The sequence below is a fragment of the Loxodonta africana genome, chromosome 24 (assembly GCF_030014295.1).
Source record: "Loxodonta africana isolate mLoxAfr1 chromosome 24, mLoxAfr1.hap2, whole genome shotgun sequence".
Lineage (NCBI taxonomy): Eukaryota > Metazoa > Chordata > Mammalia > Proboscidea > Elephantidae > Loxodonta > Loxodonta africana.
The window spans coordinates 42171015-42193032 of record NC_087365.1 but is presented as its reverse complement, the minus strand read 5'-3'; the positions used below and the strand labels follow the sequence as shown (position 1 = coordinate 42193032).

The 22018-nt window shown below is 45.1% G+C and overlaps 1 protein-coding gene across 1 annotated transcript in view; it reads left to right on the top strand.

Annotated features, from left to right (window-relative positions):
* The window catches only part of PTPRT (protein tyrosine phosphatase receptor type T), a 1291533-nt gene that overhangs the window by 431273 nt on the left and 838242 nt on the right, over positions 1-22018 (top strand). The window contains exon 3 of the mRNA XM_064276097.1: positions 20766-21037. Coding sequence (XP_064132167.1) covers positions 20766-21037 — 272 coding nt within the window. The remainder of the gene's footprint in view (positions 1-20765; positions 21038-22018) is intronic.

Here is a 22018-nt window from a genome sequence, read left to right as displayed (position 1 = left end):
GCTATCTGGGGGAGCCTATGCACTGTGGTCAAGGAGGAAAGTCCAGTCAGTTTGGTGAAAAAGTGGGACAAGAGGAGTGGGGTGGAGATGGGCATTGGGAGAGAGACAAGACAGAAATACAAAATTGGCTTGGCAGTTGAAAAGAGTGGAAGCAGGTTGAGAAGTGAGGGATGAGAGAAAGAATGAGAAGGTGAGGATGAAGGCCATGAGGAATGCCAGGGGGCTCAGGGACACGAGTTTGAGAGGCTCCGATTGACAGCCATGGAAACTTCCTGGTGGCTTCTAGGAGCCAAGTAGAGCTGGGGGACCCTATGTTCATTTCTGTGAGTTGCCATTTTCTCCCCAAGTATTCTCCCTCAGCGATGAATGCCCCACTTCCAGGCTGGTCCAGAAGAAGCCGGTGAGTGGAGTCCTTCCTAGGAAGTGGGAATGGGGAGCCAGTTTCATGGTAGGCCACATAGGTCAGTGGTCAAGAGCACAGGCTGTGGACCCAGAATGCCTAGGGGCCGAATCCAGCTCTGCTATGTTGTTGTGAACCCAGTGACCATCCAGTAGACAGGAGTTGGCATGAGTTCCCTGAGTTATCATGGACCAGGCAAATAGGCTGAGGCTCAGGGAACCTGTTTGCAAAAAAAAAATTCTTGAACTCGAGCAGATATCAGCATCACCTGGAAGCCTCGTTAAAGCAGATGGTTGGGCCCCACTTCCAGAGTGTCTGTAGATCTGGGGTGGGGCTTGAGAATTTGTTTTCCTAATGCATCTTCAGGTGATGGTGATACAGTGGTTTAGGGACCATGCTTGGAGAGCCACTGGCAATGAGGGATGTTCCTTTGGGTCAACTTGGGAAAGCCATGGTTTCCTGGTGCCTCCTAGGGCCACTGGATGTATGTACAGTGAGACTGCCACCAGCATTATCCTGCTGAGCTTTAGGGTCAGCTGTCTGACTCTATGTTGTGGTCAGGGTCCACGGGATGCTCAGGGATGCTTCTGCTGCTGTTGGTGGGAGTTAACTCTTACGTAGATCTTACAATGTGCCAGGCACTATTCTAAGGACTTAACATGTATTAAAAAAAAAAAAATGCAGTTGCCTTTCAGTTGATTCTGACTCATGGCAACCCCAGGTGTGTCAGTAGAACTGTGCTACGTAGGGTTTATAATGACCGATTTTTTTGGAAGTAGATCTCCAGGCTTTTTTTTCTTCTGCAGCACCTCTAAGTAGACTCGAACCTCCAACCGTTCAGCTAGTGGCTGAGCACATTAGCTGTTTGCAACACCCATGGACCTCTAATGTGTATAAACATTTAGTTCTTACAAGACCGTGAGGCACATACTGCTATTGCCATCATCACTGCCATTTTACAGATGAATACACTGAAGCTCAGAGAGGTTAAGTAACTTGCTCAAGGTCACACAGCTGGTAGCTGACAGAGCTGGAATTCGATCTGGCAATCTGACTGTAGAGTCCATGCCCTTATCCTACATTATTCCACTGCCCCTGTAGAGAAAAGCAGGCAGGAAATGACTCTAGTGATATCAGCCAGGTTAGGTGGCCTCTATTTGCCCCTCTTTCACTGCATAAAAGGAAATAGCTTCTCTTGTCTTAGATGAAAGAAATACCTTTACTTTTTTTTTTTTAAATAAGCTGTCAGGATTAATTGGATAACAGCTGTCAAATTCTTGTTGCTCCTTAGAGGATGGTAAAAGAGGAGAAATAATTATTGTCTATTTTCTATGCAGATGCTGGTACATTTGGGGGAGTCAATAAGTGTCTAATGATATTCTTGGCAATTAGCTGTGATGGGACTGCTCGCGCCAGAGGAGAGGGCTTTCTGGGGTTGGGCAACAGAGAGAGCCTTATACGTTTGATGGATGGTGGCCAGAGACCTCCTGCTCCTGAGAGAGGTGGGCAGGGTGTGGGCTAGGGTTAAGAGGGAGCCTCTTCAAGCATGCTGGCACCCCTACTGGCCCTGGAAAGAGAGAGAGAGAGCAGCACCACTTGTTGATCGGGCCAAGTTCGTGGACCCCTGGCCTGTCAGGGATGGACAACTAGAGATCAGCTGGTTCAGTGGTTCTCAAAATGTGGTCCCTGGACCAGAACCATCAGCGTCACTTAGACATGTGTTAGACAGGCAGATTCTCAGGCTCTACCCCCAACTTACCTAATCACAAACTCTGCGTAGTGGGGCCCTGCAAACTTTTGATGAGCTTTCTAGGTGATTCTGATGCATGCTACAGTTGAGGAACCACTGCCTTAGAAGGAAATGAGAATGACCTTGGGGTCAGACGCACCTAAGTTTGAATCCCAGAACTTCCAACTCGTGGCTATGTGACATTGGGCAGGTCACTTCATGTCTCTGAATATTGAGTTCATCATTTACAAAAGGAGAGGTGGGAGAATAGAGAGGTGTTCTGTAAGGCATGGTTCCTTCTGGCCCCTCCTCAGGCCAGAGACTCCCTTGCTTCCTGTCCTTGAAACAGGCCATTTCATACTTTGCCTGGAACATTCTTTCTGTTCCCTTTTCAACTATGTGACACCCACATATCCTTGGGCCTCAGTTTAGACTTCATTTGCTCCAGCAAGTTGTTATTTTTTCTATCTTCTTTTTTTACATCTCGTTCCCCAAATCAAGTCTGGATTAGATAACTCTCCATGTCCATTCCTATTATAGAGTTTAGCACATTCTTTTTTTTTTTATAATTTTTATTGTGCTTTAAGTGAAAGTTTACAAATCAAGTCAGTCTCTCACACAAAAACTTATATACACCTTGCTACATACTCCCAGTTACTCTCCCCCTAATGAGGAAAAGAAAAAAAAAAAAAATTTTTTTTTTTTTTTTTAATGAGACAGCCTGCTGTCTTCCTCCACTCTCTTATGTCCATTTTATCAGCTTCTAACCCCCTCTACCCTCTCATCTTCCCTCCAGGCAGGAGATGCCAGCATAGTCTCGAGTGTCTACCTGATCCAAGAAGCTCACTCCTCACCAGCATCCCTCTCCAACCCATTGTCCAGTCCAATCCATGTCTGAAGAGTTGGCTTCGGGAATGGTTCCTGTCCTGGGCCAACAGAAGGTCTGGGGGCCATGACCACCGGGGTCCTTCCAGTCTCAGTCAGACCACTGAGTCTGGTCTTATGAGAATTTGGGGTCTGCATCCCACTGCTCTCCTGCTCCCTCAGGGGTTCTCTGTTGTGTTCCCTGTCAGGGCAGTCATTGGTTGTAGCTGGGCACCATCTAGTTCTTCTGGTCTCAGGATGATGGAGTCTCTGGTTCATGTGGCATATTCTTGTAACTTCCTTTTTTCTGCTCTATAATCTCCGTGAGGGCAAAAACAGCTTACTGCTGTTTCCGTAGAGTGTCAGACACACAGTAGGTGTGCAAGGAATATTTAGATTTATAAAATACCTGGTTCTAGGTAGAAGGGTTGGCCTTCATGCATGGAGCCATTGGGGGGTGGGGACTGAGGCACACAGGTACTAGCAGATTTGGGGATGCAGTGGCAGAGGGAAAGTAAGCCCTAGGTGGCTGAGGATTTAAGTGGTGGGGTGCTATGGTTTCACAGGCTCTGTGAAATTGGGGTATGGGCACTCTATAGCAGATCTCCAAGGACCAGAGGGGCCCATCAGATATCAGCATTAGACAATGTAATGCACTCACCTCCAACACATACACGTGGCCTGCGAATAAAAAACAAAATAATGTGATGTCATCTAGCAGACACTTGGGCTAAGACATCCATTCCAGTATCACCAGGGCAGGCATTTTGCAAAGCCCAGGGAAGCTCTTAACCTCTTTTTGTTTTCGACAGGGTTATGGACTTCTTTCAGAAATAGATGGACACTCTCCCCAGAAAAAAAAAGCACAAAAACACAAACATTCCCTGCTGTTGACCTTGTCACTCACTGGCTGCCTGACCCGGCTGCTCTCAGAGTCAGACCAGATGGTTGGTGGGGGTGGGGAGAAAAGCATCAGGTGAGGAGAAAGGGTCAACTTCAATCCTTTATGTCTCTCCAAGCCCTGGGATTTTGGAGCTTGGAAAAATAATAGCACTGACCCAATTTAGTAATGCAAAGGCAAGGCAGCACTATTTTAGCAGGCTTAGTCATCTCTTCATTTTGCCTTTTTCCCCCCCTTTCCATTTGTGTCTTTCCCATTGCAAATACATGAGGTAATAATCCAGTGTTTTCTATGGAGCATGGCAAACATGCTATATATAAGACACAGTTGAACATTCTGTGAGTGTAATTGGAGCATAAATGTAACTAATCAAAATATTATCATGCCAACGGATGTGTGAAGAGTTTGGAGATTTTAAAAAATATATATTTTAGTTCCATGTCATTTCAATTTAGAGTTGCAGAAGCAAAGGGCTGAGCCTAAGGAATGTAAAGAACAATTTGGGGGATGACAATGTTTCCAGCAGCCCTGTTGTTCTCTTTACTCTTTAATATGGCAGCAACTTGACAGCTGATTTCACTTTTTTTCTTTCTTCCTCCTCTCTGCCCCTCTCTCTACCCTGCACCAGTTCTCCAGGGTGAGACCAGCTAGCCCCAGTGAGTTAGGGTTGCTTCCTGCCCTCCAGTAACATGCCTGCTGGTGACACGGCGCCCAGAAGCTAAATGATGATTAGAACTGCCCATGTTTGAATCCTGGCCCTGCTACTAGCTGTGTGACCTTGGAAAAGTTATCTAACCTCACTGTTCTTTCATTTTCTCATTTTTTTTTTTTTTAAAGGATAATACTATTGCTTACCTGCTAGGGTTGCTATTAGAATGAAATGATTGTGTGTGTTTGTTGTTGCTGCTGTTGTTATTATCAAGAACAGGTGTGACTAGGGAGGGACAGGAATTCTTATGGGAACATAAAAAATAGTGCATTCCTCCAGGAACGAGACCCAAGAATAAAGTTCCAACACCTCTCCAAGAGGAGCCTAAAGAGAAAATCCAAGCAAGTTTTGACTGCTAACTCACCGCAAGTCATGGAGTGGGATTGTAAAGTCTTGGAAACATTGGCTTCTATACCTACTGCCACCAAGTTGATTCTGATTTATAGTGAGCCGACAGGACAGCGTAGAACTGCACCATAGGGTTTCCAAGGAGCAGCTGGTAGATTTGAACTGCTGACCTTTTGGTTAGCAGCCAAGCTCTTAACCACTGCGCCACCAGGGCTCCTTTGTCTTCAGTAGGTGGAGGGAACTTTAGAAACTCTACCTTTGTACCTATTTTACAGGCGAAGGAACAGAGAGAGAATTCCTTTGTACAGAGACAACGCTGTAACTAAAAGAGGTACACAGGAAGAGGCCTGGACTCTAACGTGAAGCTGACATTAATTCTGCCCTTTGATTCTGTCTTGGCCTTGCCGAGAACGTTGGGAATGTTTCTGGCATGACAGAGCAAATCAAACAAGGCCTTACGCTTCACGGTTCGCCCAACATCATTCTCATTCTGTCGTGTTTTGTGTTCCACTGCCTTTCCTATAATAATTTTTCCATTGTGATGTTGAGGGAAGCAAGTTATAAAGTTATAAAGGCGGGTAGCACAAGGCTCCAACATACCGTACAACGTTTTACCTGGTCTAGCTTCATCACGGAGTCCCTGGGTGGTGTAAACGGTTAATGTGCTCAGCTGCTAACCAAAAGGCTGGAGGTTCGAGTCCACCCAGAGGTACCTTGGAAGAAAGACCTGATGATCTAATTCTGAAAAATCAGTGAATAGAAACCGTATGGAGCACAGTTCTACTCTGATACACACAGGATTGCCCTAAGTTGGAATCTACTGGAGGCAGCTGGTGTTTGCTTTTTTATTTTGGTTGTTTTCTCCACAACATTATTCTTAGGACCAAAAAGGAAATGTTGAGTGAAACGTTTTTATTTTATTTTATTTGGGGGGTGGTTGATGAGATGTTGTTAAAGGATGGTACGTAGTTTAGATTTTTCTGTTTCTTTGTCTTCATAATCTTTCTCTTCTCTTCTTTCTCCCTGCTCTGTGTCCTTTTTCTTGCCTGTATTCATTTCTCCTGCTTCATGGCCTCCCTGTCTCCCTTTTCCTTCTTGCTGCCATCCTCTCCTCCTTCCATCCTCTCTCTCTTTGTCTCTTCTCTCAACAGCTTTTTTCTTCTCCTAGTATTCATCCTCTTCGTCCCCTTCCCTCTTCCCCCTCTTTTCTCTCTCTCTACCTTCTTATGTACTATATTTTTTTCTCAGGAAGTGGGGAGGAATACTGGGAACCAAGGCTCTTGGTCTTGGGAAAAGGCCCACATGGACTTGGGCCTTCTGCCTGACTCTGCTTGAGTTAGGGTTTCAAGCATAGGTTAGCACAGAGCCCTTTCCAGCAGCACCTTCCAATCCAATCACCTGGGTTTAATTCCATTTTTAAACTGCATTATCCACACCTACATGGGTTATCAGATAGCTGTTTCTTGGAAAATTGCTTTGACAAATTTACATATGAAATGCTTAAACCCCAACTTACTGGTCTGAATGGATGCTTACAAAAATAGTTATTACTTGTTCACACAAACTGACTCTGACAAAATGTTCACAATGTTCAGTTCCCCTGAAATCTCAGGATGTATTTTCTTTGTTTTAAATAGATATTATGTATCCATTAAGCTGTAATTAACCCTCCCCAGATTTTTCTGGTGTGTTAGACAAGAAGAAAATTTCCTTCTTTTTCTTCTCCTGCTTGATAATTAGATTGCTTTCATAGATAATATGAATAATGTTGAATGATATGTTTATTACCGTGGCTATTGGTTTATTGTTATTTTTATGCTTGGTTTAATTACTATTATTTTTCACGGTGATGCGGTTGCACCATGTGTTTCTTTTCCATGTACATATTCTGATACTTGACAGTGTAGGGGCCTTTTGGCATTTCGGTGTCCCTTACCTCTTTTTGGTGACTAGACAGCTAAATGTCATCATTAAGGACTTTTAAATTAGGCCTTGTCCAAAACAGCCGTAAGAGATGTATAAAGAGATATAGGAATAACTGTTCACTGGGCATTAGTGAAAGCCGCAGAGCCTAAGTGGTCTTTAAGTAGTCTTATGAAGGACTGTGGCTTGGTTTCATGTGACTGCTGAAGCAAATTACCACAAATTTAGTGGCTTCAAACACAGAGATTTATTACCTTATCATTCTAGAGGTCAGATGTCCAAAATGTGTCTTCTTGGTTGTTGGGCACCATTGAGTTGATTCCCATTTGTAGTGACCCAGACCCTATGTGACAGAGTAGAACTGCCCCATAGTTTTCCTAGGCTGTAATATTTACAGGAACAGATCGCTGGGTCTTTTCTCCTGTGGAGCAGCTGGTGGGTTCGAACTGCTGACCTTTGGGTTAGCAGCTAAGCATGTAACCATCACACCACCAAAAAAAACCAAAAACCAAACCCATTGCCACTGAGTCGAGTGAATGACAGAGTAGAACTGCCCCATAGGATTTCCAAGGCTGTGAATTTTTACAGGAGCAGACTGCCACATCATTCTCCCATAGACCAGCTTGTAGGCTTTAACTGCTGACTTTTTGGTTAGTGGCCGAGTGCTTAACCACTTCATACATTCCATGTTCCGATTATTAATGGATATTTGCAGCTGTTTCTTCTCATTTTGAGTTGTGCCACATCATCACATGAAGGTCCCAGAAGCTTGCCTCCATCCACGTCGACTCTACGTTGAGGAGGCAGCTCTTGCCCACTTGTCTTTTGAGTTCCTTCCAACCTGAGGGGCTCATCTTCTGGCACTATATCAGACAATGGTCCACGGCTCTTCAGAAGGTTTTCACTGGCCAGTTCTTTCAGAAATAGATTGCCAGGTCCTTCTTCTCAGTTTGTCTTAGTCTGGAAGCTCCACTGAAACCTGTCCACTGTGGGTGACCCTGATGGTGTTTGAAATAGTGGTGGCATGGCTTCTAGCATCATAGCAACACAAAGCCACCACAGTACAACAAGCTGACAGACAAGTGGGGTGGAGAATGTAGAGGGCTCCTAATATTCCCATGAAAGATCATAGACTTTATTCTGTAGGAAACGGGGGTCCCTGTAGGGCACATCATGGTCAGATTTGCATCTCAGGAAGATGGTGCTGCCTGCTGATGGATTGGGTAGTGAAAAAATCAAGGAATGGACCAGTTAGGAAGTTGTTGCAAAAGCCCATGAAACAAATGACATGAATCTGAACTAGACCAGTGTCCGCGGGGTGCAGAGGATGAAATGATCAGAGGCGCATCCAAAGAAATATCTCCGGAACCTGATGACTGATCAGTTTAAAGGGGGTGGCGGTGGGGAAGCAGATTTTATTCTCTTTCTCAATAGATTCCTTGCTATTTTCTTTTCCAGTCTTTTGAGATCTCCCCCACTATATTGGAAGCTTTGGAGAGAGGTTGGGAAATAGAGAAAACAAATAATTTTGAGGAGCTATGATGCAATCACAGAGCCTTGGTTGTGCAATGGTTAAGTGCTTGGCTGCTAACAGATAGGCTGGCAATTCGAACCCATCCAGAGGGTATATGGGAGAAAGAAGATCTGGCGATACGCTTCCATAAAGATTATACCCTAGAAAGCCCTAAGGGGAAGCTCTGCTCTATCACATGGGATTGCTATGAGTCAGAATCGACTCCACAGCACCTAACCACCACAACACGATGCAGTAGTCCTCATCTAGGCACTTTAAAATAGTATTACATTAAATCTTCATGACCACAGTGTGAGATGTCTTTTATGGCTATTTTGCACAAGAGGAAACTGAGGCTCAGAGAGTTAAGTGATTTGCCTGCGGTCCACAAGAGGTTACTGTGAGTCAGAATGGACTGAATGGCAACTGATGACAACAAGGGAAAAGCGATGCAGTGGGGATTAGAATCCAGCCCAGTTGCTTTCAGGGCCTCTGTCATAGAAGCGGCCTGCGTCACTCCTGCACACCAGTGTTAGGAGCTCGACAGATAGTTGTTGAAATGCATTTCAGAGCTGAGGCTGCGAGATGACCCTGCGTGAGCCAGCGTTCCCTAAAAAGCAGGTGGCATTTGGAATGCCTAAGGCCCCTCTGCCGCCTGGAGGCAACATATGCTTTTCCCTCTGAAATAGCTCTCTGGGGAACACATCTGGGTCTGTACGGCTCAGGCAAGGGCAGACAGAGTCTCCTGTAATGGAAACTGAAACAGGAGTTGGGAAATCTAAGTCTAAATCTTCATTGTGTGTGTGACCTTGGGCAAGTCATTTCCTTCCACCGGAGTTTATAAAAGGGTTAGTTTGGATTCTTTGAGTTTCTGGGTCTCAGCTGGATGTAATTTTTTATGCTTTGATGAATAATCCACACCTTCTAGACCAGCCCTGTCCAACAGAACTTTCTGTGATGATGGAAATGTTCTATGTCTTCACTGCCCAACATGGTAGCCACTAGCCATGTACCGAGCGCTTGAAATGTGACTAGTGTGTCTGAGAAGCTGCATTTTTTATTGATTTTCATTTTAATAGATTTAAATACACATCAGTGGCTAGTGGCTACTGGTTGAGAGAGTGCAGTTCTGGACCCTAAAGTCTCTGCTTACTGAGCAAGGGTAATTGATTTGAGTATTTACCACTTTCTGGCTGTGTGACTTTGGGGAAATGACTTCACCTCTCTCTTCCCTGGTGCTTTAGAGGAGCCTTAAAAGAGAAATAGCGTGGTACCTGCCTCATTAGGTTGCTCCCACTGCAGCCTGAGTGAATTCCTGAAAGATGTGTAAATCAATGCCTGGCATGTAGTGTTACTGTTACTAGCTGCCGTTGAGTGAGCCCCTGACTCATGCCAACCCCATGCACAATGAAATGAAATGCTGCCCGATCCTATGCTATCCCTAGGGTCAGTTTTGAATTGGACCGTTGTGATTCGCAGAGTTTTCACTGGCCGATTTTCAGATATACATTGCCAGGCCTTTCTTCCTAGTCCATCTTAGTCTGTAAACTCCACTGAAACCTGGTTAGCATCATAGCAACACACAATCCACCAAGGACATTTGGGTGGTGTCTCTACATGAAGTGTACTGGCTGGGAATCACACCCAGGTCTCCCACACGGAAGGTGAGAATTCTGCGACCGAACCACCAGTGCCTCATCCTGGCACGGAGTAGGTTCTCAGTAAACGTTAGCTGCTAAAAATTGCATGGGTTCGCTGTTGTCTGCCGCTGGCCATGTATTTATGAAACTAACATTTATTGAGTTAAGCACTGTTTTTCGTTTCATAGTCACTGAAAACAGACAACAAAACCTTTGATATGTAGGCTTCATTAACCCATTTTATAGACGAGGATATTGAGGCCCAGGGAGTTTTATTGACTTGCTCCAAGTCACACAACTAAAAAACAACAGAAGTGGACTGAAGCCCAGTTTTTTGGACTGCAGGTCTGGGGCTCATTGCATTGCATGCCACTACAGCTTCCATGGCTTTTGGCAGCTTGGGGCCCCACCGTCATCGGTTTCCTTCACGTAGGTGCTGGCACTGGAAGCTGGCGGGCCACCTGTCTGCAGGGCCCACTCAGAGTTCTTGGTGCTCTGGGCCCTCTGCTGCCAGTCGCCCAAGCACACTCATGTAATCTTAATGAACAATGTGCAATGCCATTAAAAACTCAATTAGGGCTTACTTTTTACTGGCGACGTGAGGGAATGCAATCCTGAGGTGCTCATGTGTAAACACAATAGCTACCATCTGCTACAGAGCAGCGTTTCGCCTCCAAAAAGGGGATCTATGTCACAGACACATCAATAACGGGGCGCTTATCAAGGCATCATTATGCACTGAGGGGAAAAAACGCAAAATTTATGGCCAGCCGGAGAGTACTTCCTGGTTTAATTCCACAATTTTCAGTGATATGTATAATAACTATGAGGAAAAGAATGTTGTTTTATGTTCCTTGTCACATTAGCAATTTTTTTTTTTTCTTCTCAAAAGGAGAAGGGAAGAGAATGTACTTACAGTCTTCCTATTTCTTTTTTCTGACTGATCTCGGCGTAATGGCCGGCTCCTTTTTGATCTCCAGGAAACTGATAGCCCTGGGATGATAATAATTATGCCAACCTGTTGATCAAAGAGGGCCCCATGGAGCTGTTGATATACAAGGGCTTTTACTCCTGAACGATCTCTAAAACGGTACTCCTCAGCTCAGCTCGTGGAGTCCCTGCTGGCACAAATGGTAAGGTGCTTGGCAACTAACTGAAAGGTTGGCGGCTCAAGTTCACCTAGAGGTACCTCAGAAGAAGGTCCTGGTCATCTACTTCTGAAAGATCATAGCCGTTGAACACCCTACGGAGTCAGTTCTCTGCAACACATAGGGTTACCATTAGTTGGAATTGACTTGATGGCAACTGGTTTTGTTTTTTGGTGCTCAACTCAGAGAGACGGCTTTCCTTCTTTTTAGTTGACGTAGCCAGACCTCAGTAATCTGGGCGTGATGTGGAGGGGGCTGTAGATGGCCAGATCCCAACCCCGCTAAGCCACTACATTTGCGTGCTGGATGCTACAGCTTTCTGCCTCCGTGCCTTTGCATATGCTGTTCCTTCTCATTGAAATGCTCTTGTAGTTTACCACCAGTACACTTCCATGGAAGGGATCCTGGCTGCAAAAGAGGGAGGCTCCGTAGATCTGATGTGTGGAGTCCAGCTATGTACCCCCTAGTATTTGTTAACATTGCTGAGCTATACTGACCTGATGTGGCTGAGGATATTCTGGGGGAGGGGCATTAGGGGAGAAAAATTGAACCTTGTGCACAGTTACAAAACCAAACCTGTTGCCATTGAGTCGATTCTCATAGGATAGGGTAAAACTGCTCCACAGGGTTTCCAAGGAGCACCTGGTGGATTTGAACTGCCAACCTTTTGGTTAGCAGCCATAGCACTTAACCTCTACGCCACCAGGGTATGCACAGTCAGGAGTTTAGAGTACTCAGGTGTGTCCTACAGATAAGGGTTGTGTTGCAGGGAGTGACTTACAGGGTCACTGACGGAGGGAACAATTTCTCATGAAGGATAACGGCAAGCAGTATTGAATGCTGAGTTGGAAGGGGCCTCAGTGCTGGGTGAGCATGCACCCTGATGGGAGAGGACAAAAGGTTATGTGAGTTTACAGAAAAAGTGGTGTCTTGAACCTCATTGACTTTGGGGGCAAATCAGTTCCGTTGTGTGCTCCAGAGTGGACCCCTGAGTATGTGCCAGAGGAGAGACACTGTCCCCTTTCCTAACAAGGCTCTGTCCTATTGATGAGATGCCACAGCTGATGGTGAGGTGGCTGTACGCAGGGACCTGTACCTTGAAGAGGCAGGAAGGCCATGGGGCTCAGCCGCGTTAAGGTTGGCAATGAGCTACAGAGAGCCACTTGAGAAGGTGTTGCTAGGAGCTGGAGCTGGAGGGAACAAATGGATGCTTAAAGCTGGTCAGATTTCATTTTCAGGTTCCTAGTATGCTCACTGGCTGATGAGGGTTTACTTCCATTCATTCTTCAAACTGCAGTTAAACTTTGCTCCTGGAAGACATCCTGCCCCACCATGACTGAGCTGATCACTCTCTCTCTGACTCATTCCTCTCAGTTCCTTCCCTGTACTCTTGCCTGTGTTTCACTCCAGGCCTGTCCATTTACCAATATGTGGCTGGACACCGACTGTTGCTGGGTCCACTGTTATTGCTGCCTCTGCAACTCTGAGGTAGCTTCCTCCATTGCCACTCCCTTCTCTATAGCAAGGTCTGCACAGTCTCTGGTTCATTAAGTCTCTGGTTTGTTCAGTCACTAGTTTCCAGTTTAAAAATTGGAGTAGGTACCATTCTCACTACCCTTTCCCACATTATTCCACCACAATTTTCTTAAATTCACTTGTTATGGATTGAATTGTGTCCCCCCAAAATATGTGTCGTAAATCCTAACCTTTATGCCTGTGGTTATAATTCCATTTGGGAACGAGTTTTCCGTTATGTCAGTGATGTAGGATTAATGTAGGGTATGTCTTGAGTCAGTCTCTTATAAGATAAAAAAAGTGAGAAGCAAGCAGAGATGGGTGTGTTAGATACCAAGACACATGGAGATCTCCAGTGAGCCAGGACGCACAAGCTCAAGGACCTTCCTCTAGAGCTGACAGAGAGACAAAGCCTTCCCCTAGACCCAGTGTCCTGAATTTGGACTTCTAACCTCCTAAACTGAGAAAATAAGTTTCTGTTTGTTAAAGCCATCCACTTGTGGTATTTCTGTTATAGCAGCACTAGATAACTAAGACATCATCCAACCTTTCGAGCTGCTGTTATCAATTTGATCTCACATAGATAATTCTTTAAAAGAGTATAATGCTCAAAGCCAATGTACTTTACTAACTAAAATAAGCAATTTTGACTTCAGGGAATGCTTTTGGTTTAAAATTTAAAGATATCTGAGGGTAATGGTTTTGAGTGCTCAGCCAGCCTCAATGATTCCAGAAAGTCTGGATTCCAGAACAATTTGAAATTCTGTTCTATATTTTCCCTGTTCTGATCAGGATTCTTCTGTAGAATCTTTTATCAAAATGTTCAGTAATGGTAGCTGGTCATCACCATCCAGTTCTTCTGGTCTCATGACAAAGGAGGCAGTTGTTAATGGAGGCAAACAGACATGCATTTTATTTCCTCCTCCGACTCTGACTCTCCTTCTTCCTCTCTTCCTTCAAGAATGTAACCAATGTCACTGAATTGTCCATGTAGAAATTGTTGAAATGGTGTATGTTTGGCTGTGTATACTCTCACCAAAATAAGAACAAATGAAAAAAATAAAAAACTGCAGTTGGATACACCTGTTGGATGGAGTCTGGATTGTGTTACAGAGTCCTAGCTGGGAAAGAGGCCATCTTGACTTTTTTGTTTCTGTGGAGGAAGGTGGACTCAGACTCATCAATGGAGGAATTCTCCAAACATATGAAGGGGATTCAGATATTGGGTGGCCAAGCCATAGGGCAAGTTTCTACTCCACGTCATCAGTCTGACTAAACTGAAGGATGGCTGAGAGCAGCCATGTTTGGGAGCAATGCGCTGTCATGGTGTTTAGATTGGCCTGCAGCCCTGAGCTGTTTTCACTGCTGAAAAGTGGACATCCTCCAAGTCTACCCCTAAACCATTTTTTTGGTCAAAATTGGGAGCCAAGTTTCAGACCCCACATTTTGCTTTGCTATATACACCATGGAAACTCTGGTGGCATAGTAGTTAAGTGCTATAGCTGCTAACCAAGAGGTTGGCAGTTTGAATCCACAGGTGCTCCTTGGAAACTCAATGGGGCAGTTCTACTCTGTCTTATAGGGTCGTTATGGGTTGGAATTGACCTGTTGGCAACAGGTATATACACGATACTCCCCTTCTGAGACTTTGGTGATAACAGGATTGGATACTTCAAGAAATCATCCAAACTCACATAAGAGCACTTGAGCTACCAGGGCACATGAAGTTTGGACAGTGTACACTCGCTCACTTCTGAATGAGTCTATCATCCTCATATACATGGTTTTACTGGCTTGGGACTACATATGTGGTCATATTAACACAGCTCTCTGTATAGTAAATAGAATAATGGCACCCCAAAGGTATCCATGCCCTACTCCCCAGAACCTGTGAGCATATTACCTTACATGGAAAAGGAGCTTTGCAGCTGTGATTAAGGATTTTGGATAAGGAAAATATCCTGGGTTATCCAAATGGGCCCAATGTATACGGCCTTATAAGAAGGACATAAGAAGTTCAAAGTCAGAAAAAGGAGTCGTGATGATGGAAGCAGAGGCTGAAGTGATACACTTTGACAATGGAGGAAGGGGCCATGGATTGCGGGCAGCCTCTAGAAAACGGGAAAAGACAAGGAAAGAGATTCCCTAGAAGAAATGTAGCCCTGCTAACACCTTGATTTTAGACTTCTGACCTCTACAACTAGAAAGGAATAAATTTGTGTTGTGGTGATTAATTACAGCATCTATAGGAAACACAGGAAACCCTGGTGTCGTAGTGGTTAAGTGCTACGGCTGCTAACCAAAGGGTCGGCAGTTCAAGTCTGCCAGGTGCTCCTTGGAAACTCTATGGGGCAGTTCTACTCTGTCCTGTAGGGTTGCTACGAGTTGGGAATTGACTCGACAGCACTGGGTTTTGTATAGGAAACACATACGGTATTGAAATCTTTTGTCTGCCAAGCCTCCTCCTCCTCTGCGTGCCCTTTACAAGGCTTTCCTCGTTTTGCATGAGACTCTGTGGACATCTCATATGTGCTGGAGTACACAATCAGTCACTCATGCTGCCACTTTCCAGACTCCTCTTGGAAGCCCACAGTCTGCAAGCCATTGGTGGAGACCACTCACTATACCTGCACCTGCCACTGCAGGGACCCTTCATCATGTTGCTGCACCCTTCCATCTTGCTGGGGGTGCCAGGTGCTGATGTGGAATTTTTCACCCCACCGCCTCCCCAGGGACCACTCTCCTGCTTCCTGTTACCTGGATCCCAAAGCAGCACGCTTATCATCTTCATGTCACCAAGACACTCCTGAGCCAGGGCTCCATCCCACTGCAGCCTTCTGGCCTGCACTCCTGCCTCCTCTGAGGGTAGGCTGGCTGGCTGGGTGGGCTGCCATCACTGTATTTCTCCCAATCATCTTGTCTCTCTGTCTTTCATACCAGAACAAATACCCTCCTGTCTAGTCTGAAGTCTAAAGCGTGCATATCAAGTCATACAGATTAACCTGGGGGCCAGGATGGTAGTGGCGGCTGGGAAGTGATTTGTTACTCTGACCCACACCAACTCACTAAGATATCTTAGTTTGGGTCCATTTTCTCCTTGCCTCTCAAGGATTCATTCTGAGTCCATTCTGTTCATTCCCTTCTTGACTTCTTCTTGGCTCTGCTTTTAATGATGGTCCTATTCAGAGCACTTTGCAGCTTGCTTAGTAGCCATTTTTTTCTCATCTGGTCCTCTTGGTAAAAGAACTTGTAGGAAATAGGGGTTTTCTTTTATTACTGGGGTGTCAAAATAATGATAATACTAACTGTGGCAATAAACTTCAACATTTCAATGGCTTGATAACACAATAGTTGATTTTTTGTGCACTTAAAGTCCAAATTGACTGTTCTAATAGATGGGTAGACTGTTGAAAGAATGAACAAATCTATCTTGGAAAAAGTACAGCCAGAATGCTCCTTAGAAGCAAGGATAGTGAGACTTCATCTCACATACTTTGGACATGTTATCATGAGGAAGCAGATCCTGGAGAAGGACATAATGCTTGGTACAGTAGAGGGTAGGTGAAAAAGAGGAAGACCCTTAACGAGAGGGATTGACACAGTGGCTGCAACAATGGGCTCAAGCATAACAATCGTGAGGATGATGCAGGACTGGGCAGTGTTTTGTTCTGTTCTACATAGGGTTGCAATGAGTCATAACCAACTTGATGGTACCTAACAACAGCAACAATAGATGTATGGTCTTCCACATGACCATGGTCTTTCAGGAAGCCAAGCTGCTTTTGTCGTGACTTGGCCTTCCCTGAGGCCCTCAGAATCCTGTGCCTTCAGCTAGTGAATGGGAAGAGGGGATAGACCAGCAATTCTCATGCCTTAATGTGCATACAGATCAACTGGGGATATTGCAGGAGGCCTGGTTTGGGACATGAGATTCTGCATCTCTAATAAGCTCCCAGGTGATGCTGAGACTGCTGGTCTCCCTTTGAGAGGCAAGATGATGGAGGATGGAGTAGGGGAGACCTTAATGAACTAGGCCTGGAAGTGGCAGACATCATTCTTCTACTCCATTGGCTAGAACTCAGTTGCATGGCTCCACCAAGCTATGAAGGGAGACTGAGGAATGTAGTTCAGCTATGTTCCCAGAATGAAGAGGAACCAGGTTCCTAATCACTAGCAATTTCTGCCACATGGCGAGCTGATGGAGCGCCAGGCACTTTGGCCAACTGTGCCTTCAGGGAGAGGGCAGCATTCTCTATCAGCAATCATGAGTCAGCAAGATGGTGAGGGCCCCTAGGCTTACAGGTGTGGACTTGGTTCTGTGTGAAGTCATGTGGAGCAGGAGACACTGTACCTCCTCAGCAGTACTGCTGTAGTACAGGAGCTAGAATGAAAAGGAATGGGACACGAGCTGGTGGAAGGGAAACCTTCCAGACTCTCTTTGCTGGGGCTTGTAAGCCGTCAAGGGGACATGAGCACCTGGTGAGGTAAAAAAAAAAAAACCAAAAAAAAAAAAAAACAGTAGAGGAGATGAAAGGTCCACAGGGGTGTCAGAGAATTCAGAACAGAGAGAACTAGACACACCTTCTTTCTCAGGCTGCCTCCCGTCTCCAGAGATGTGCCACGCCTCTGCAAGCAGGACCAGCCACCCAGCCTCTGTGGGGCTTATGGGTTATTACTCATCTGTCCCAGAAAAACCTCCTGGGACCCTATGGAGTGGGTCATATCAGCAGACAGATATGGTCATGGATGCTGGCTCAGTCTTCTGAGTCTCGGTTTCCCCCCTTCATTGGTTCCTACTTGCTGCCTCACTGGAAGATTCTGAGGATTGGAGAATACTTGCCTGATAGGAGCTGTCTCTGCTTAACCTGTGTTATGGCCAGCCCATAAACTAGGAAACTTTACTCTCTTGGAAACACTGGGGAAGGTATCCCTTTTTGTCCACTTATAATGGCTCCTAGTCCAAGAGGGGAAAAAACAAACCAGTTGCCATGGAGTCGATTCTGACTCGTTGTGGCCCCATGTGTGCAGAGTAGAACTGCACTCCTTAGGGTTTTCAAGTTTGTGACCTTTCAGAAGTAGATTGCCAGGCCTTTCTTCTAAGGTACTTCTGAGTGGGTTCAAACTGCCAACCTTTTAGTTAGCAGTTGAGCATTTAACCTTTGTACCTCCTAGGGACTCTCCTAGCCAAAGAGGTGGGTCAATTTTCTAATTGTTTGGATGGCAAGGATCTGGCAGCCATCAGTTCATGTTTCTCTGTCCGTGTCACCTTGCTTCTTGTTGGCTCCTTTTGGGGACTAGCGCACCCAAGGGCCTTAAGTAGCCATACCACTAGGACAGCTCTGGCACTAGGGGCCTGGGTGGAGTGGACAGGGTGGTTCCTAGTCATCCAACTGCTATGCATGTTGGACCAGGGGGAGAAAATACGCGAAGTCTAATTTGGCCTTAAGTGGAAGTTGTTTTCTCAAATTAAGCTTCTTGAGTGGTAATACAGAGGTTTTAATCTTTTGTCTATTCTTCAGTTTGTTCAGAAATTGAATAGTGTGTGAATGATTGGAACCCTCTAGAACCCCCATATGAACTGCCAAGAACTTATTAACTGAAAGCTGTTAAAAAAAAAAAAAAAAAAGCTGTTAGTCTTTTTTCATATTAGGGTGAAAAAAAAAAAAAACGTTGCCATTGAGTCCATTCTGACTCATAGCAACCCTATAGGACAGAGTAGAACCTCCCCATAGGGTTTTCAAGGAGCTGATGGTGGATTCGAACCTCTGACCTTTTGGTTAGCAGCCAAGCTATTAACCATTGTGCCACCAGGACTCCAGGATGAAAAAAATAGGGATGCTTATAGTTGGTGAAGTGGCTCACCTTGGCTGACGATAATTAGCTATAAGGTTTCATTCTGAATTGAAGATTTTAGTAGTTAAAATAAGATTTCAAAGCAATGGTAGTTTTCTAAGTAAGAATGATCATCCCAAGATCACCTGAGTTTATCAACTGTGTTTTAAGATGCATTTTTCTTTTCAAAGAATCGTAAGACTCTAAGTCACAGAGTTCAACACTCAAAGTTGATCATGAAATTCCCTTAGACACCTCCTTAATTCATCCAGGCTCTGTTTAGCCACCTGCAGCTGTGGGAATTCAGTTTGTCTCTGGGCAGTCAATACCATTTTGCACCAGCTCTGCTTGTTGGAAAGTTCTTTGCATGTTGAGCTGAAATGTGCCTCTTGGTAGTTTCTTCCATGAATGTGCCCCTCTTGAGCAACTGTATCAACTAGCTATTGCCACAGTAATGTTGTGTAATAAACCAAGAGGAACTCAGTGCAAACAACAATAAGCATGTATTCTCACATTCACGGATCTGCACGTCAAATACAAATTGGCTGATCTAGGTTGGCTGTCTTTCTGTGGGGATGGCGTGGCTTGGTTGGTTGAGCTCAGCTCTCCTCCATGTGCATTTAATCTAGATCCTAAGCTGAAAGGGGCATCAGCTATCTGGAACACTTTCTTCCCATGGAAAGTGGCAGAAGCACAAGAGGGCAAGCCCAGCTAGGCAGCCAGATTTCAAGGCTCTCCTTGAATCATGCCTGTTAACATCCCATTGACCAAAGCAGGTCATATGGTGGAGACTAAAATCGGGGGGTGGGGACGTGCATTCTGCTTCTACTGGGAGGAACAACAAAGCCAATGACAAAGGGCATGGATCCAGGGAGGGGTGAAGAACTGGGAGCAACCTTTCAGTCTGCACAGCAACTTAATAGAGGCCACTTCTAAAAGATATCTTTTTAATGCTTAGAGATAGAAGTCAGGCTTTCTGCAAATTGTTAGCGTAGCATAAATTTTGAAGTTGGAGAAAACCTGGGTCCGATCCGTCTCTGTCTGAGTGACCCAGGATAAGTCACTCAATCTTTAAGTAAAATCTTCTATCTCCAAGGGTCATTCTGGGGATTAAATTTATCTGTGTGTCTATCTAATCTAATACCTAGTGTCAACACTGGCATTCCTTAAGTGCTTTACAAGTATCAATTATTCTCCCTCTGAGGCTGAACGTCTTTCAGCTGGTTCTCACATTTCTTCAGGGCCTTGCTTGCTTACATGAATATACTCTACTTTTCCTGTGTCCCCCTTTGATATGTGGTTCTCTTTAGAGTTCCCTGAGAGGTACGAATGGTTTGCACTTGGCTGCTGACCAAAAGGTTGGTGGTTTTACACAGTGGTACTGCGGAAGACTCATATATATAGGGTTGCTATGAGTCGGAATCGACTCGACGGCGCTGGATTTGGTTTTTGGTTTTGGTTTACTGCAGAAGAAAGGCCTGGTGATCTATTTCTGTGTGTTACAGAGGAGAACTGCACTCCATAGGGTTGTCAAGGCTGTGAAACTTTCAGGAGTAGATCACCAGGCCTTTCTTCCAAGGTGCCTATGGGTAGGTTTGAACCAGCAACCTTTCAGTTACCAGTTGAGCACGTAACTGTTTACGCCACACAGGGAGCCTTCCCTAAGATTACAGCCATCGAAAAATCTATGGAGTGCAGTTCTACTCTGATACACACAGGGTCACCTAGAGTTGGAATCGATGTGACAGCAATATATATATATATACACATATATTTCCTGGTAGAGTGCAAGAATACAGGTGGAATATGTTGGAATCATGGTGCCTCCCATATTGTAGAGGTTCTACTTCTGCTGAAACAGCCCAAGTTTGCATGAGGTTATATTTCACCTCACTTCACCTGTGAATTAAATCCCTGGGTTTTTATTCGGTGCTTCCTTCAGGAGCTGCTGGGTTTTTAGAGCTTCACATCAGATGTAAAAACTTACAGACTGCCTACTCTGTACAGACACTTTGTGCATGTTAGTATCTCTTCTTAATCTTTAAAGCCACCTTGTTGAGTTGGGGTCTTTGTTCCCAGTAACAGAAGAAGACACCCAGGCTCACAGAGGACACTTGGCTGCCTCAGGGTTAACCAGGCCCTCCTATGTGAATCCCGCTCTGGCCACACCTCTGGCTGCCATGTTTGTGGGTGCAACCTATTTTCAGAAGGGTTTTCTTTCTCTCTCCTTGCCTCTGCTCCAGGATCCTTCATGATGGTGAACAGCTCGGGGAGGGCTTCCGGCCAGAAAGCTCACCTGCTCCTGCCAACTCTGAAGGAGAATGACACCCACTGCATCGATTTTCACTACTACTTCTCCAGCCGAGACAGGTCCAGCCCGGGAGCCTTGAATGTCTATGTGAAGGTGAACGGAGGGCCCCAGGGGAACCCTGTCTGGAATGTGTCCGGGGTCGTCACCGAGGGCTGGGTGAAGGCCGAGCTCGCCATCAGCACCTTCTGGCCACATTTCTACCAGGTATGTAGAAAATAGGTTGTTTTAACATGATTTGATTAAAAAAAAAAAAAAAGTAAATCTATATGCCTCTTGCCTGGCTAGGAGTTGTTAGGTCTGAAAGGGCTTCATTTACTCATGTACTTATTCAATTCACGTTTACTGAGCTTCTAGGCAGGCCCTAGGAGCCCTAGCAACGCGGTGGTGAAGTGCTGTGCTGCTAAATGAAAAGTCAGCGGTTCGAACCCACCAGCAGCTCCACAGGAGGAAGATGTGGCAGTCTGCTTCAGTAAAGATTTACAGCCTTGGAAACCCTGTGGGGCAGTTCTCCTCTGTCCTACAGGGTCACTATGAGTTGGAATCGACTCGACGGCAAAGGGTTTGTTGGGTTTTTTTTTTTTGATTTGGTCTAAAACATCATCATTTAAACATGTAATCAATATAAACAATTAGTAATGAGATATTTTATGTTCTTTTTTTTCTAAGTCTTTACAAACCAGTGTGTACTTTCTACTTACAGCACATCTTAATTCAAATGCTACATTTTCATTGGGAATACTTGTATTTAGATTTCATAAATTTTACAACTGAAGAAGGGGGCACGTATATGCAAATTGCTCCAAACATTTAAAAGTTTTCCAATTACTGAATCAAGTATCAGTTTTTAAATTTAAAATTACATAAAATGGGAAATTGAGTTTCTCAGTCTCACTAGCCGCGTTCCAAGTGCTCAATAGCCACATGGGGCTAGAGGCTGCTGTTCTGTGTAGTACAGATCAGAACTCTTGACCACTTAGTTACACAACTTCCTTTGGGAGAGTTCTTGAGAGGCTCGGCCACACGTGGCACTCCTGCTGTGTAGAGGACATGGAGGATGGGACCTGGCCTTCGTGGTGTGAGATTGGCTCATTGTTAACACTCAGTGCTTGAGAATCTTACAGCTGCCTCTTGCAAACTCTGGGCCTAGGTCTGAGAGTTTTCTTAAGGTTTACCTTTTGGAGTCCT